This window comes from Carica papaya, chromosome 3 (genome assembly GCF_054855325.1).
Source record: "Carica papaya isolate Zhongbai chromosome 3, ASM5485532v1, whole genome shotgun sequence".
Classification (NCBI taxonomy): domain Eukaryota; kingdom Viridiplantae; phylum Streptophyta; class Magnoliopsida; order Brassicales; family Caricaceae; genus Carica; species Carica papaya.
The window spans coordinates 21,261,187-21,277,542 of record NC_142311.1 but is presented as its reverse complement, the minus strand read 5'-3'; the positions used below and the strand labels follow the sequence as shown (position 1 = coordinate 21,277,542).

Here is a 16,356-nt window from a genome sequence, read left to right as displayed (position 1 = left end):
TAACTTTAAAAGACAATAAATTTTTAATATTCTAAATTATGCAATTTGATATTTTTGGTTATAAAAATAATAAAACATAATAATAATTAATATTTATAAATGCAAAATTAATAAATTAATATTTTTGAAAGATAATCTTGCATATATTATTTTTATTATAACTAAATTTGATTTACTTATTTATTATTATATGGGATTTAAAAAAAAAAAAAAAACTAAACACTTACGTTGAAAAGCTATATAGTACACATAGAGACACATATGTATCACCAATAAAATACTGGCTAACCTTTGTATATATGAATACTGTTTTTTCAGTAAGCTTGTCATCCACTATTCGTTTGCTTTTCATAAAAGTACCATATCTTAACATCTAGTTTATTATGAGAATTATTTATATTTCTTATCTTAAATAAATATAAATTATAATACAAAATTATAGGTTATATATTAATATCTAAATGAGATATACTTGAATATAGTAGCAATATTTATCATCGATTTACATTCCCCATACAAAACCGTGCATGGTGCATCTAAATTTAGACATTTGACTAAACGCTTAAGACCAGGTTTTCCTTTATATAGTAAACTTGACTGGTCCCGTAAACATTTTACCCTCATATCTTTTATGCTATTAATTTCTACTACCCATAGAAATTATAATACTAAATTTCTGTACACGTTATAAAATCTGAAGAACATTGCTCATCTTTCAAAGTGTTAAAATGTCAAGTTTCTTGATTATTATTTATTTTGCAATAACTTTAGGTACTACATTCTTGTGCTCATCTTACTCAGCAACACAAATAGGTTATGATGCAAATTCCCTCATCATTGATGGTCACCACCGGATTATTATCTCTGGTGCAATTCATTACCCTCGTAGCACCCCACAGGTATTGTATAATTATTGTCTAACTATCCAAAATCTCGATCATTTATTTGAAATTTATTTTTTTATTCAAAAAAATATGTAGTTCTAAATATTATCTCTATATTATATTACTCTTTAACACGTTGTACAGATGTGGCCAGATCTAATACAAAAAGCAAAAGATGGTGGTTTAGATGCTATCGAAACATACATATTTTGGAATATTCATGAGCCACGCCGTCGCCAGGTTTGAATTAATAAATATATATTTTACATATATGTATTAATATTTTATGTGTGTAAACTTGAAATTGGTTTAGTGGAACAAAAAACTTGAAATCTATTTAACTTTGCCATTTATTTATTTTGTGATGTTGTAGTACAATTTCACAGGCAACTTGGACTTTGTCAAGTTTTTTAAGCTAACGCACCAGGCTGGTCTATATGGAATTCTGCGAATTGGTCCTTATGCTTGTGCTGAATGGAATTTCGGGTAAAATTTTTGCAGTTTAAAAATTAAAATTATTAAAATATTCGTGATAAATTATATTTATGTTAATTGACAGGGGTTTTCCTGTTTGGCTAAAAAATATGCCAGGGATCGAGCTTAGGACTAATAACGAGATTTATAAGGTCATAATTGATATTCTTCTATATGAGCTCTTATAATTAATATTCTTCTATATGAACTTAGTTTTTAAAATAGTATTTTCACATTATGTTTTACTTTCATTGTTTTTATCCAGAATGAAATGAAAATTTTTACTACCAAGATTGTGAACATATGTAAGGATGCAAATCTATTTGCCCCACAAGGAGGACCTATAATTCTAGCCCAGGTGCTTTTTTCAATATTACTACAGCTCTAGATTTTCTTTTTTCTTTTTTTTTTCAAACAAAAATTTTATAATTAGTTAGCCATTGTTATAACTTCATACAGTAAATTTATCACAAGATCTAATTTATTGATGTCTATACATGCATGTAATAAATTCAATATAGGTTATCTATAAATAGAATACTCATTCTTTTTTTAGTGTGTATGTAAAGTGTTCAAATAGTTACCAATTTAATGGCCAATTATTCTAAAGTCTAGTTGGTATAATGTTCATCCATTTCCTAATTGATAATCAAGACTTTTATAATTATTCGCAATGGTAACTAAATTTCCAACTTAAAACAGTTAAAAACAAGGGTTGTCATTGATTAATAGAAGTAAATAATGAGTGTTTAATTGAGAGACTGAATTAAATGTTTCCCTCTTTATAAATGTTTCCCTCATATATAAACAGGAAATTTTAAATAATGCAAGAGAACAATTCCCCATGAATTCATTTCTTTTAGAACAAAAATTTCAATCATAATAATCTTTATGTTTGACAAACAACATCGAGTAGAAGGATAGGAGCCAAAAAACTGAATTACTCCTGAGAATATATAATAAAATCAGGGTCATAGTTCGCCTTCCACCTGAAATGTGTAAAATTTCATTAAAGCTTCTAGGAAGCCAAATACAAGAAAAATGCAAAAGAGACAAGCTTATAGCTAAACATCATATGATCAGCCATGTTTCAAGATTATTTGCCTTTTGATTCCTCAAAAAAGACAATTAGTTTGGAACTACTTTCCACTAACATGAGTAATGCCTCTTTTTTATGCCATTTCCAAAGTGAACCAGACAGTTAAAGCCTCTATTACTTTTACGTAAGCATGCTATAGAATCTTCTTTAACCCCACAAAAATTATAGAGCCATTATAATCTTCGCATATAACACCTGAACTCATCTGATCTTTAATAATTAGTGTAGTAGTTGCATTAATTTTGAAAATAACTTTTGGAAATGCGACCAACCATAGAATTCATAGACAATGCATTGTTTGTATCAATCAAATTCTCACTTGTAGCAATAAAGTTGTTTCATGCTCTAGTAAAAATAGTCATGGAGATTTATTAAAAAGAAATATGGTTCAGTTTATTCTCATTCATACATTCATGTGTTCTTTGGCCAACATTATATTATGAGCATGAACCACTTGTTATTTACCTTGTCAATAGTTAAACCATTTTATAGTCTAGAAAGAAAAGGTATTCTAACTTTATTGTGGCTTCTGAGGAGATTAAACTTCCATATAATACTAGCATAGACACAAGTCTTTAAAAGTTATGCAATTGTCTCCCTCTCTTCTCCATACATACAACAAATTGGATCAAAACATTAATTCTTTTTTTACCCAATCTTACCTTCACTAGCAATGTAGTATTACATACTCTCTATATCATGTGTTTAACCTTAGGGAATATTCGAGTCATTCATAATCTCTTCCATAAAATTTGTGGCTCTATAAGGAACTGCTTACATTTTTTATGCATATTTTATTCCAAATTTTATAGTACCCTATCTTGATAGTACAGTCTCTATCCCTTGTATATATCGAAATAATTACCTTTGGAGGTAGTCAATGACTTAAAGAAAAACTAAAAATATTATACCCATCGTAAGAGTGGAATGTATCTTAGATAAGAGGAATAAACTAATAATTAGTTTATGAGATCGAATACTAGCATATAACATGGAAAAAAAGCTAGGGTTTTTTTTCTCTTTTATTGATTAGGATCATTTTTCTTGATTTTTGGCTTATGCCAAGTTTTTCATAATATTTTTTCCTTGATTTTTGGCTGATGACTTTTTTGAAGAACTTCTCTTTTCATGTTATTTTTTCTCGTTTCATTCTTATATCCTATCCTGCAACCAAACATGGAAAATATCTCAAATTATATAGCATACCATCAAGTTTAGCAACCCAAAAATGGATGATAGTGATGTCGTTTTAAGATACCATCAAACTCCTGCACACTTGTCTTGTGCTTACCCTCAAGCACCATACAGTACATCCATCAATCCCCATCTCTTTACCTTCAACTCACTTGCTCTCAATCATTTTATCGTAACCTGCATATTATACCTCAACTCTTAAGTTGCAAGAATAACCACCAAGTAGTAATTTGCAGGCTTGAATTTTATGGAACCACACCAGTGAATAACCACTTTGAAAACATCCAAATATGGCATGAGAGAATTTGGCAAGTTTAGCACACAAAAATTTCATTGAGGAGAATTTTCAATACCTAGTAGAACAGCTATCAAACCTGTCTAGATATAAGGATTCATGCAATTGATTCATGCCAAAAATAAAAAAGCTTGAGCACTTTATGTTTGTTTGAAATGTCACTAACCTTTTCACATGGGTGCAAATATTTGTGATGAACGCACCCAATTGCTTAGTTGGTCACAGTCTCAAGTGGTTACCAGCCACTACTCGTAACATTTGACTAGAGTAGTAGATTTTTATTTGTGTTCTCTTTTTTTGTTCATTGTGAATGTATTTTATGCTCTATCTCACACTTTTACTTCAAATATTTTTTAATGTGAATGTGTTTTATACTCCATCTCACTGATCACATGATAGCCAATTTGATTTATTCATTCAAAGCACATAATTCTGGATAAGTTGTAGAAGAGTATTTTTTTAGTTTTGATATTCACCCAAAAATAAGAGAAAATTACTTCTTTTTTTTTAAATAAGAAACCCTCAAACAAGTCATGATTAATATATAATCAAAGATAACCATTCATAGTGTAAAAAGATTAAAAATAAGCTATAGTTCCTAGAAAATGGTTATAAATGCAACTCAATTTTTGAAATATCCCATTTGAGTTGTTTAAAAATAATAGAAAGGTAGTTGTGAAGGTTTGAGTCAAAAATTATTGGAGGTGCATGTATGATGTAGCAAAAATTAAGTAATGTCAAAATACCTAGGACGATATGCCAAAAAGGAAAACTAGCTACTCAAGATATAGAATGCAGAATGCAGAATGCCTCTCCCCCACACTTAAACTATATATTGTCCCCAATATGATGTAAATAATGAAAAATAAAAATGAAGTGACAGATTAACTCCCCTGGTTACTTGACTTGGAGGTGGGGTGCACTGGGAAACATCACATTTTGAGAACTATCAAATGTGTTGACAGGTGATATAAACCTTGGGCAAGGCTTGTTCGGTTGCTCGAGAGTTTTTTTTTTTTCAACTCCAGCACCTGAATTCCCTGTTTTTGCACTCTAATCACCATAGAACTCATGTTAACTCTGAGATTAATGCTATAAATAAATTAAAATCACTGTTGCTAATAAATTTAAAAAAAAAGAAAGAAAGAGAAAAATAAATGGATTACTTCCCATTGGGCGCTCCTATTTAATGTTTTAGGGTAGACATTGTCAGTTCTTAAGCACTCTAATCAGTCTATCTTTTTCTAGGCTACTTAGATCGTTAGAACTTATCACCAGAAATGTCTCTTATTCTCTCAAGAACACATATTTCAAATGTTCAGGTGGTGATTTGAGCTTTAGTTTTGGTGCCTACAAAATAGAATGTAGACATTTTGTGTCAGAAATAAGAAGGTCAACACACGATGCATTACTCCTTTGAGGTTTAAGTGCCTCCAATTCGAACATCATATCTTGTGGATTCTTCTCAACAACAAGATCTTCTTCTAAAATTTTTAAGTTGTTCACATCAAAGTCATTAGAAACACAATGTTCAGCTTATCAACATGGCTTGAATTAAAATATTTTTGACTTAAAAGACTTACAGTATCCACTCCATATACACAAAACACGTACTAGAATACTTTATATCATCATAAATATTAAATTTTGTCATTTCTCCATTAAATTATATTTTGAGTGTATCATCCTGCACATCTATTTTCATATTAGTCGTACTAAGAGAAGATCTTCTGAGTAAAATATCAAAGGAGTTAGATGATTTATTATCCTTCATATCTAATACATAAAAATCAATAGAAAAAAATAAGATTATCAACTTCGACAAGCACGTCTTCAGAACCCTTTTAAGATAAACAATTGATCCATTGGCTAGTTGAATTATAACACCTATTTTTTTTAATGGATCAGCATTTAAACTTGAATTAAATGGACAAAGACATGACATTTATTGATGCTCCTAAATCACACATGACTTTCTTTATTTTTAAAGTGCCTATCTTGCAAAAAATAAGAAACATACTTTAATCCTTACATTTTGGGGGTAGTTTCATTTAAATTATAGGTGAAATGTTTTCTCTCATGTTTACCCTTTCATTGTAGCTCAACCATTTCTTGTTGGTGCACAGTTCTGAAATAGAACTTAAATTAATTTGATGAAATCTCACAAATACATTGTTGGATTTTGTTAAATTTATCAAATAGAAAAAATAAATAAAGTAGCCACTCATGGTGGATTTCAATACAAAAGGAGTTCTTAAAGATTAAAGAGAATAAAAAAGATGAAAAGAGAGTGCGGAATCTACCGCTAAAGCTCAGTGCGGCCTCGAGAAGAAGCATGATGATCAACCTGCTTGTCAACTGCCATCTTTATAGAAAATGGCTAAGGTTTTTTTTCTTTTATCGATTAGGATCATTTTTCTTATTTTTGGCTTATCCCAAGTTTTTCATTATATTTTTCCCTTGATTTTCGGTTTCAGATCTTAGGTGGAATGACATCTTTTTCAAGATTTGAAAAGCACACGTTTTAATTTAAATCTACTCAGCCTTGCCCAATGCTAAGTTGTCTGTCTACTGGACCCAAATCTTACTAAAGGCTTATTTCTGGGCCGATGACTCTTTTCACAAACTTTTCATACTGTTTTTTCTCATTTCATCCTTATATCCTACCTAAAACAAAACATAGAAAATCCCTCGAATTGAATAGTATACCATCAAGTTTAACAATCCAAAAGTAAATGATAGTGATGTCGTTTTAAGCCACTATCAGGTATTTATGAGTCCAAGTCTCCATATTTTGCCACTACTAACTCTCCATCACAATTCCTCTTCTAATAAGTCTTAAACTGCTAAGATACTTATCCAAGTATAACTAAGTCAGTTTTCTATCCTTCCCGATATGAAATAATAGTTTACAAAATATCGAGCTTTGATAACTTTAAAAATAAGGGATCTAGGAATATTTACTATCCTCTATACTTGTTTTGCAAGAATAGTGAAATTAAAACATTTAAAATCTCAAAAACCCAAACCTCTATTAAAATATAAGGAATATAGTTTTGACCATGCTACCTAATAAATACATCACTCTTTTTCTTTCTGTCGCCATTAAAATCTTGCTATGATTTCTCCATTTGGGTGTAAATGGTGTATGGGATGAGCTAAATACTCATAATGTGTGTTGGGACATTTTGTGCCACTGCTTTAATTATCACCTCCTTCCTTGCCTTGAACTATCTTTTCATCTTCCCCTATTGAACTTTTTTAGCAACTCAATTCACCAAAAAATTAAAAGTTCCTCATAAAGATTATCCATTAATTACTAGAAGACTAATATACACACCATGTCTTCCAACAATGTCTACTTGTAGAACGGTTTTGAGCTCTTGTCTTAATTGTCTCCCAACACCTTTTGAGAAAGATATGACCAATTTATACAAGTTAATTGTCTAATATGAAGCTTTTAAACACTTTAATAAGATATTCATAAGAGTTTTAACATCATAAAAAATGGACCATCTGAAAATAATACTATCATTTGCAAATAAAAAATGAGATGCTAATGTAGCTAACTTACACATGTTGATCCATGAATTTGCTTGCACTTTCTGTTATTCTAATAGGTCTTATATAAAGGCCTAGAACTTAAAGGAAATAAAGTTATAAATAAAATGCGAAAGCGAAATAATAGAGTTTAGATTTACATTTCTTACACAATAATTTAGGATGCTCAATGGGTTTACGGGAATGTCTCTTCTAAAAGAACAAACGAAAATAAAAAAAATAAATAAAAGGCAAATAACTGAGCATTTTAAGACGACCTTCACTAACTTTTGAAGAGAGTCCGGGTGGTGAACTATTCACAACCCTCGTGTTGATCAGGGTTTAGATCTTGGTACTCTTAATCTAAAATAGTTAATGAAAGGGTAAGGTATACTAGTCTAATAAGAATATAATATTGTTCACCGATAGGAAAAAGGAAGGTTGGTAAAAAATTATAAAAACAACCAATGGAATTCTTGATTTAAGTAAATTCATTTACTATGAAGAAAAAGCATTTATTGCATATATTTACCGTTGCGAGATTTTTAAAATCGATCTATAGAGACAATAACTTAAATAACATCCTAATCTCATATTCAAGTGAGCAAGAGCAATAATTTTTCCTTTTTATTTACCTACTAGTATCCTTGGGGGCCCATAGGGATGTCCCACTACGCGTGAACAAATATCCAACATTGTCAACTAACCGGCCGTTCCCATACCCCGTCCGGTATGAGCGCCAAAAATACCATCCCTCAATACCTCGTCCGGTATGAGGGTGAATTGGGCCGTCCTCATACTCCGTTCGGTATGAGCGCCAAAAATATCATTTCTCGATACCCCATCTGGTATGAGGCAACATTTACGACAGGGTTCCCTATGTACTTGGTCTGTCCACTATCTCTCAAGATATCCAGTAAAACTACAATTTATTAATTCACGTGACCAAACAATTTCTCATTTGCAAATTAATTTCTAATTTCACAAATCAACTGTAAATCATGTAAAACAAGCAATATATATATCAAGGAAGCACAACTGAATTATTTAATTATTTCAGTATATCATCATGTATTTAAATCTGTAAATTTAACAATCAGTTACACAAGATAACAAATAAATGACTAACCGGTTTTAGCTCTATTAGTCACCTGTAATTATTCTTAAAGTTTTTTAAATTACATAAAATATTATATTATCAATTATTAAGCTTCAATTCTATAACAGAGAACAAGGTGAGAGATTCTTACCCGAATTGGTATCTGAAACACCGAACTTTCTACTGCGCCTACTAGCGATCCCTGGGTTTTCTGAATTTTTTTGCGGAGATTAAAACATGCTTCATGTACTTAAAAATACCCTGAAAAATTCAAAATCGGTATTAAAAACCTTTTTAAATCAATTTCAAAATTTTGGCACGATGGCATCGCCACCCGCAGTAGTGGTTTGCCTCGGCCTGGCCGCTTTTGGTTAGTTTGGGCCAGTTTTAACCAGTTTTATACACCTCCCTACGAGAGAACACGTTAGGCGATCTCGGTTGGTCAAAAAAAGTCAAAAAATAGAAACCTATAGGTGGTGAAATTTTCTAGTGCAGCGGCTCCACCGACTCACCTTCACAGTTGGGCCTTTTTCTTTGGTCAATCTATAAAAGACATAACGGTGAACACAATGGTAGAAAAATCACAAGAAACAGAAAACAGGAAGGGGTTCATCAGAGGCGGTTGCAGGTTTTGCTTGCGACAGCGGCCCCAGATTTTGCCCGCAGTTTTCGGTTCACCCGTCATTTTTTTTACTCTGATTTAGCTATAGAGGTGCTCGGAATCAAATTCTGAGTGGGTAGGAAAATTTTTATCTTTTGTAGCATTCAGAGGTGTCTCCAGCGCGGCGGCAGGCGGCAGTCGACTCCCTTCTCCGGTGACCTGTTCTTCTTCTCTAGCAGAAGGCTGGCGGCTAGGGTTTGAGTTCGGTGTGATGTGAAATATTTATATCTGTCTCGCGCTAATCTGGGCTGTTTATCGCGTTTGATCTCGACCGTCCGATCGCCTTTAAAGAGAAAATAAATATGTACCGTTCATCGCGATTTGATCTCGATTGTCTGATCGCATTTAAAGAGGGAACAAATCTGAACCGTTCATCGCGTTTAATCGCGACCGTCTGATCGCGCTTGAGGAGGGAACGGATCCAAATCATCCACGCGCGCGGGAATGCTTCTGGGCCGTTCGATCGCGAGGCAAGCAGATCGCCAACGTGGCCTCTCACATGGCACCGAGTCAGTGTGCCTTGCCACGCAGCATGCTCCGATTCGTCAAGACTGCTAACTAGGCAGTCCTATGTGGTGCAATTTTTCTTAATTGCGTTCTGACCCTCTAATTTCTAATTTTTCTTTTAAAAATACCTTCCGAACTCAAATTTTCAACATTTTTTCCCAATTTTTTTTAATTTCGTCCTCAACCTATTTTTTTTTCATAATTCCACATTAAATTAAATTTTATTAATTTTAAAATTAAATTTTTATACATTTTTTAATTTTAAAATTAATTCCGGACTAAATTGCGGGTCCGGGTATTACATCTTAAACAAATAAGGTATTAAAAATCATTATTTCAAATCCGTTTCTTCAAATAAAAAACTATATTGGATTCTCATTTCATAAAATATAGTATGAAACTATGGTAACATATTCTGTAACAAAAAAAAAAAAATCATCATGGAACCCTAATTTTGACAAAGTATTTTTCAAAATAGACCAAGTTACCCTATTATATTCTTTGTTGATATCTAGTTTTAGAGCAAAAGTTCCCTCTTTCAAGCAGTATTATTTTTCATGTGCATATCTATAAATGTAGGTTCAAATTTTTACTAGACATAAATTTTTCTCTTATAAAAAATTAATATTAATCAATGATAAAGAATGGTGTTTCAAATAATTCATAGTTTAGGATTATGTAATAATTTTTTCTATAACTAAAGGTTAAGAGATGGATAAGATTCTATTTCGAGCTGAGCGTTGAGGCATTTGGGATTATCATCAAATAAGGATAATATGTGCTCGAGAAAGAGATGCAATAAGGTGAGAGAGGCACTAGAATGAAAACATTACATAAATAGATTAATGTTTGGTACCCCTACAAGGAGAGACATCAGGGTAAGTGAGGCACAAAGGCAAATGAAGCAAAAGTGTTTCTCTTATATATGGAAGTGATCAACGAGAGATCGATAAAATTATGAATAATAAACTTATGATAATCTAGGGAAGTAAAAGATTAGGTGTCTCATTTAAATATTTTTGAGAAATAATTTCTATGTTCTATAATAATTGTAATTATTATTGTTATTTAATATATATATATATATATATGTATGGACAAGTAGATCAAGTGGACCAAATAACATTAACTTCCTAAATTTCTTTTTCCTTTTAAATTTTTTTGTTGTCTACGGAGATTATTTCGAATAAGTAATACGAGATGGTGAAAGTATTGTAAAAAACTTAAATAAGAACAATCATATGTTGTAATGTGACTATAAAGACTGCAAAATGCACAAGAAGGTGGAAAATTAAAAGCGATTAACTTCATTATTTATATACCTTAACCTATTATCACATGCTTTGCTTTCTGACTTTGGGCTCCAATAATGCATGTCATGAACTCTTGTACAGATTGAGAATGAGTATGGGAATATCATGGGACCTTATAAAGAGGCAGGTGTGGCATACATGAACTGGTGTGCAGAAATGGCTATTGCTCAAAACATTGGTGTCCCGTGGATCATGTGTAGGCAGGATAACGCTCCTCACTCTGTGGTAATACATATATACACACACACACACACACAAGCATATATACATATATATATTCCTCCATATTTAATTGAATTGCATTGTGATAATGAAACATTAATATTTTTATGAACTCTGGTAGATCAACACATGTAATGGATTTTATTGCGACTCATTTAAGCCAAACAATCCAAAGAACCCCAAGATGTGGACTGAAAACTGGATCGGATGGTGAGCTTTTTCTCCTTTTTAACACCTTATATTTACTTAGTGCAAAATCTCTATTATATCCACTCGGAAAAAAATATAATTGATGATTACTCTTCTATTGGGGTTAAAATGCATCGCTATTAATAATTTCATTCAGTTATTAAGTTGAGTAACTTAATATTAGAAAGTTATATAGTCAATAAGGTCACCAATATCTAAACATGTATAAGTGAATAAAAATCAATTTAGGTACAAGAAATGGGGGGACAAGGACCGCCATAGAAGTGCAGAGGACATAGCATTTGCTGTTGCACGATTTTTCCAAAGGGGTGGAGCCTTGCAGAATTATTATATGGTTAGATTGTTCTCATAGTTGAATTTATGAATATTGATCAATTCGTTCATTTTTTATTCTAAAGATAATTTATTTTTTATATTTTTTCGTACCCAATTCAAATTTCAGTATCATGGAGGGACCAACTTTGGTAGAACATCAGGCCTCTCAATTACAACATCTTATGACTATGATGCTCCAATTGATGAATATGGTATTTTTAATTTCTCTATTTTTTAATTGATAAATTTAACAAATTTACCAAACAAAAAAAGTTTGATATATATAATCCTCGATTACATTATGTAACTCTAACCAGTCATTATTTTTCTTTAAAAAAATTTTGGTAAAGGCAATCCAAGACAACCAAAGTGGGGACATCTCAAACAACTACATGCAGCTATTAAGTTGGGAGAGAAGATCATCACTAATGGGGCAGCAACAACAAAAGATTTGGGCAATGGAGTCGAAGTAATTAGCAATAAAAAATTTTAAAGAAAATGCATAAAATTAACAAAAAAAATTTATTTAGAATTAAGTGATGATATGGGAATATGGATTTTCTGAATTTCAGCTAACCACATTTACCAACAATGCAACTGGCGAGAGATTCTGCTACTTGAGCAATTTGAATACAACAAATGATGCTAATATTGACTTGAAAAAGGATGGGAATAGCTATTTTGTTCCAGCTTGGTCTGTAAGCATTCTTAATGGTTGCAATAAAGAAGTTTTTAATACTGCCAAGGTCAACGTCCAGACTTCTCTCATGATAAAGAAGCCATTAGTTCCTTCGTTCTTTTGGACATGGGCGCCCGAGGCCATGGACAACATGCTTAATGGCATAGGTAGATTCAATGCTTCACAGCTTCTTGACCAAAAACAAGCGTCTTCTGATGCTAGTGACTACTTATGGTACATTACAAGGTAATTTTTTTTCATCTAAAAATTTTTTATCCTGTTATACCATAAACTTATTCTGAATTAGGAGAATTTACTTATAGTGAGAAAGGTAGCACCTTTTATGATCCTCAACTGGAACATATTTTTTTTAGGTTTGAAAGTTGTTCAATTCACAATACTTGGATTTAATGTATTATAAATAGTACCAAAGTAACAGGCAACCTAGTGTTTCTATGAGCCGGTTGTGGGTTAGAAAGTTATTAAATTAATTAAAAATGGTATTAAACTATGTATGAACTTGATGATTTCATTAAGATATTATATTGGATCCTGTATAGAGTTTATTATTGATTACAAGTATATGATACCTAAATTTGACATTAAAATGATTTCATTGAGATGTTATATTGGATCCCGTATAGAGTTTATTATTGATTACAAGTATATGATACCTAAATTTGACATTAAAATGATTTCATTGAGATGTTATATTGGATCCCGTATAGAGTTATTATTGATTACAAATATATGATACCTAAATTTGACATTAAAATGAATGTCCAGAGTCACGCATACTAGAGCACCCATCTTGCTTTATTCACTTCTATAATTTTTTTGCTTGAGATAGTGCTGTCGTCAATAAACCAGAATTGAAGAATGCAAGTCTTTATGTGAATTCTTCAGGAGAAATCCTTCATGCATATGTCAATAAAATCTCAATCGGTAATTACATTTCTCCAATAATATAATATCAGTTCAGCATAAATAAGGTTACTAACTAACATCTTTCTTTCTTAATTCTAAACTTTGGCACAAATGAGAACAGGTTATGAGATAGGAGAAAAAGGTTTTCAATTCCAGAAACCTGTTTCCTTGAAACATGGAAGAAATGTTATAAGTTTACTTAGTGTCACAGTTGGCCTAAGGGTATATATATCTCTTTCTCCACTATGTGAACTGTATGTATATATACATATATTTATGTTGAGCTTGTAATCTGAGTTGAAGTAGAAAATGGACAGAATTATGGCTCGTTTTTCGAGATGGAACCTAATGGCATTCGTGGAGGGCCGGTGAAATTGGAGGACTCCAAAAACGTTACTCTGTTAGATTTATCATCCAACACATGGAATTATAAGGTAATTGATTTTAGAACTATAGAAGATTTAGGCTCTAGAATAGGATATTGAAGTTGTTGAAAATGAAAATAATATTAAAATAATTGATAAAAATATGTTACGATTTTAAAAATAATTTTATCTTTTTTAAACGTTGTAAATAAAGCTTCATTACTATTTTTTAAACTTTGATTTTTCCAGTAGAGGTTACATATGATTACATATGAATATAATTAATATATGAAATTAAAAAATTCAAAAGTAATTTTTGACAAGTAGAGATTAGAGGGTTTGATGTTTAAAATTTGGTAAACACATGATTGAAGTGTGCCATTTAAAAGTATTATTGTGTTGAAAGGTTGGCCTGGATGGAGAAGAGAAAAGGATGTTTGATCCAAGCTCAGAAAAAGGGATTGGTAATGCCTGGAAGACCTCAGGAAAGCTCCCTATTAACAGACCCATGACATGGTATAAGGTATTTATATTCCTTGAATGATATGTATGTATGCATATATATATATATATATATATATATATAATATACTAAGAGATTGACTCTTGCCTTGTAACAGACCACATTTAAAGTATCCAAAGCGATAGATCCCATGGTATTGGATTTGCAAGGTATGGGGAAGGGACAAGCTTGGGTGAACGGAAACAGCCTTGGGAGATTTTGGGTAACACAGACAGCTAATCCCAGAGGTTGCAGTGCCACCTGCAATTACCGAGGAACTTATGCAGTAGCCAAATGTGAGTCTAACTGTGGCAATCCTTCCCAAAGATGGTATATTAATTTCCCTCTTATATTAATTTGTTAAGCCATTTAAGTATGATGATACAATACTTTGATAAAAGGCATAGTTACACTTTAAAAAGAATGATAATCTTATATATTAGGTATCATGTTCCGAGATCATTCCTTAATGATCAAACAAATACATTGATTTTGTTTGAGGAATTTGGGGGAAACCCTTCAAATGTGTCTCTCCAAACAATAACAATAGGAACAATTTGCGGTAATGCATACGAAGAGAGCGTGTTGGAATTGTCATGCCAAGGAGGCCTAAAAATCAGCGGAGTCCAATTTGCTAGCTTTGGAGATCTGCAGGGATCATGCGGTTCATTCCGTGAGGGCTCTTCAAATGTTGCCAATACCATATCCATTGTGCAAAAGGTACTTTTATTCTTTTGCTTGTTCTTTAATACATTCATCGTATAAGTATACTTTATGTTTATTCATTTTAAGTTATGCTACTTTTAAAGCTATAACACTATCTAGCAATAGATATATAGTTGAACTCTAATATATGAACTAGATTGTACAATTTACAGGAAGAACTTTATGATCTTGCAGGAATGTGTTGGTAAAGAAAAATGTTCAATTTTTGTATCGGAAAAAATATTTGGAGATGGCTCCAAGAACATCATCCCCAACAGGCTAGCAGTACAAGCTGTTTGTTCATGATCCAAGGTTGGACTTAGTTTGTTTGCAATAAGGACTCAATTCTCTGTATTCCTTTCACCTTTTAGGTAACACAAAGAAAAATCAGCTTTTAGGTAACATAAAGAAATCTCTCCATTGTCTGATATATGTAACAATAACTTATTTTTGGTATATATCCACAGCATCCATTGATGCATAAAATTTTTGTGTCACACGTGCTAATGCAAAATCTTTTAAACTCAAAAAATCATAAATTCTCAAAAGAATAAGATTAAAATCCATGTTAAAGGTACAATCAAGATAGATATTACGTTATTAAGATTGAATATAAAAAACATAGGCTGATATTAACTTTTAATGACTTGAGCCCAAGGAATGGTACAATAATGTCTTAGTCAAAACTACTAACTCTTAGAAGTTTTATATGAAATTGTTAGCAATGAGTAATTAATTTGAAAGCTAATTATAGATATCTATTAATTATACTTGTCGATGTATGATGTAATAGAGCTATTACTATAATGCTCAGTTTAAGAAAATAAATAATTATTATTTTATTATGAATCTAAGAGAAATTATATTAAAAACTTATAGGACTATTTTATAATTTAGTATAAATTATTAAGTAATTTTTTAGTTATAGAAAGAGTAAGCCTATATCTAAGTTAGTTGTTAAGTTTTAACTAAAAGACTCTAACACTCTGAAAAGAGAATGTAAGAAAATAAAATGAGAGGAGAAGACGAAGAGGAAGGTTGCAACAAGAAGGTAAGTTTCCTAAATTTTAATTAGAACTCAGTTGCTTATATTTAGATATAGAATGATCTATATATATATACAAGGAAAAAAAAAGGTTACTGCAGTAATAGCATTATAGTCATATTTTTTTATTTTTTTTATCAATTTTCTACAACAATCTTGATGAGAAGTGCTTGAATAAATTTATGAAAAGTGACAATTAAGTAAAAAATTCAGTAAACAAATATAATAAAATATGCTTCAAGATGCACAAAAACAATCACAGAAAAACATAAGGATTTTTAACGTGGAAAACTCTTTCAATGTTAAGGATAAAAATCACA

At 31.3% G+C, this 16,356-nt stretch overlaps 1 protein-coding gene across 4 annotated transcripts; it reads left to right on the top strand.

Moving 5' to 3' along the window:
* Positions 1 to 640: 640 nt before the first annotated feature.
* Positions 641 to 15,488, top strand: LOC110812574 (beta-galactosidase-like). 4 transcript variants are annotated; one of them, XM_088216256.1, is made up of 18 exons: positions 642 to 899; positions 1,029 to 1,124; positions 1,258 to 1,370; positions 1,444 to 1,510; positions 1,624 to 1,716; positions 11,148 to 11,291; positions 11,410 to 11,498; positions 11,727 to 11,832; positions 11,941 to 12,025; positions 12,164 to 12,282; positions 12,386 to 12,738; positions 13,343 to 13,437; positions 13,541 to 13,641; positions 13,737 to 13,853; positions 14,191 to 14,307; positions 14,405 to 14,616; positions 14,730 to 15,006; positions 15,187 to 15,488. In XM_088216256.1, the coding sequence occupies exons 1-18, from the start codon at positions 729 to 731 to the stop codon at positions 15,295 to 15,297; spliced, it is 2,466 nt and encodes an 821-aa protein (XP_088072382.1). In that variant the 5' UTR covers positions 642 to 728; the 3' UTR covers positions 15,298 to 15,488. The 4 variants fall into 4 exon arrangements, with proteins under 4 accessions (XP_088072385.1, XP_088072382.1, XP_088072383.1 ...); XM_088216259.1 differs by lacking the exon at positions 15,187 to 15,488 and having other exon boundaries at positions 641 to 899; positions 14,405 to 14,582; positions 14,730 to 14,918; XM_088216257.1 differs by lacking the exon at positions 642 to 899 and having other exon boundaries at positions 1,033 to 1,124; positions 1,476 to 1,510.
* Positions 15,489 to 16,356: the final 868 nt, after the last annotated feature.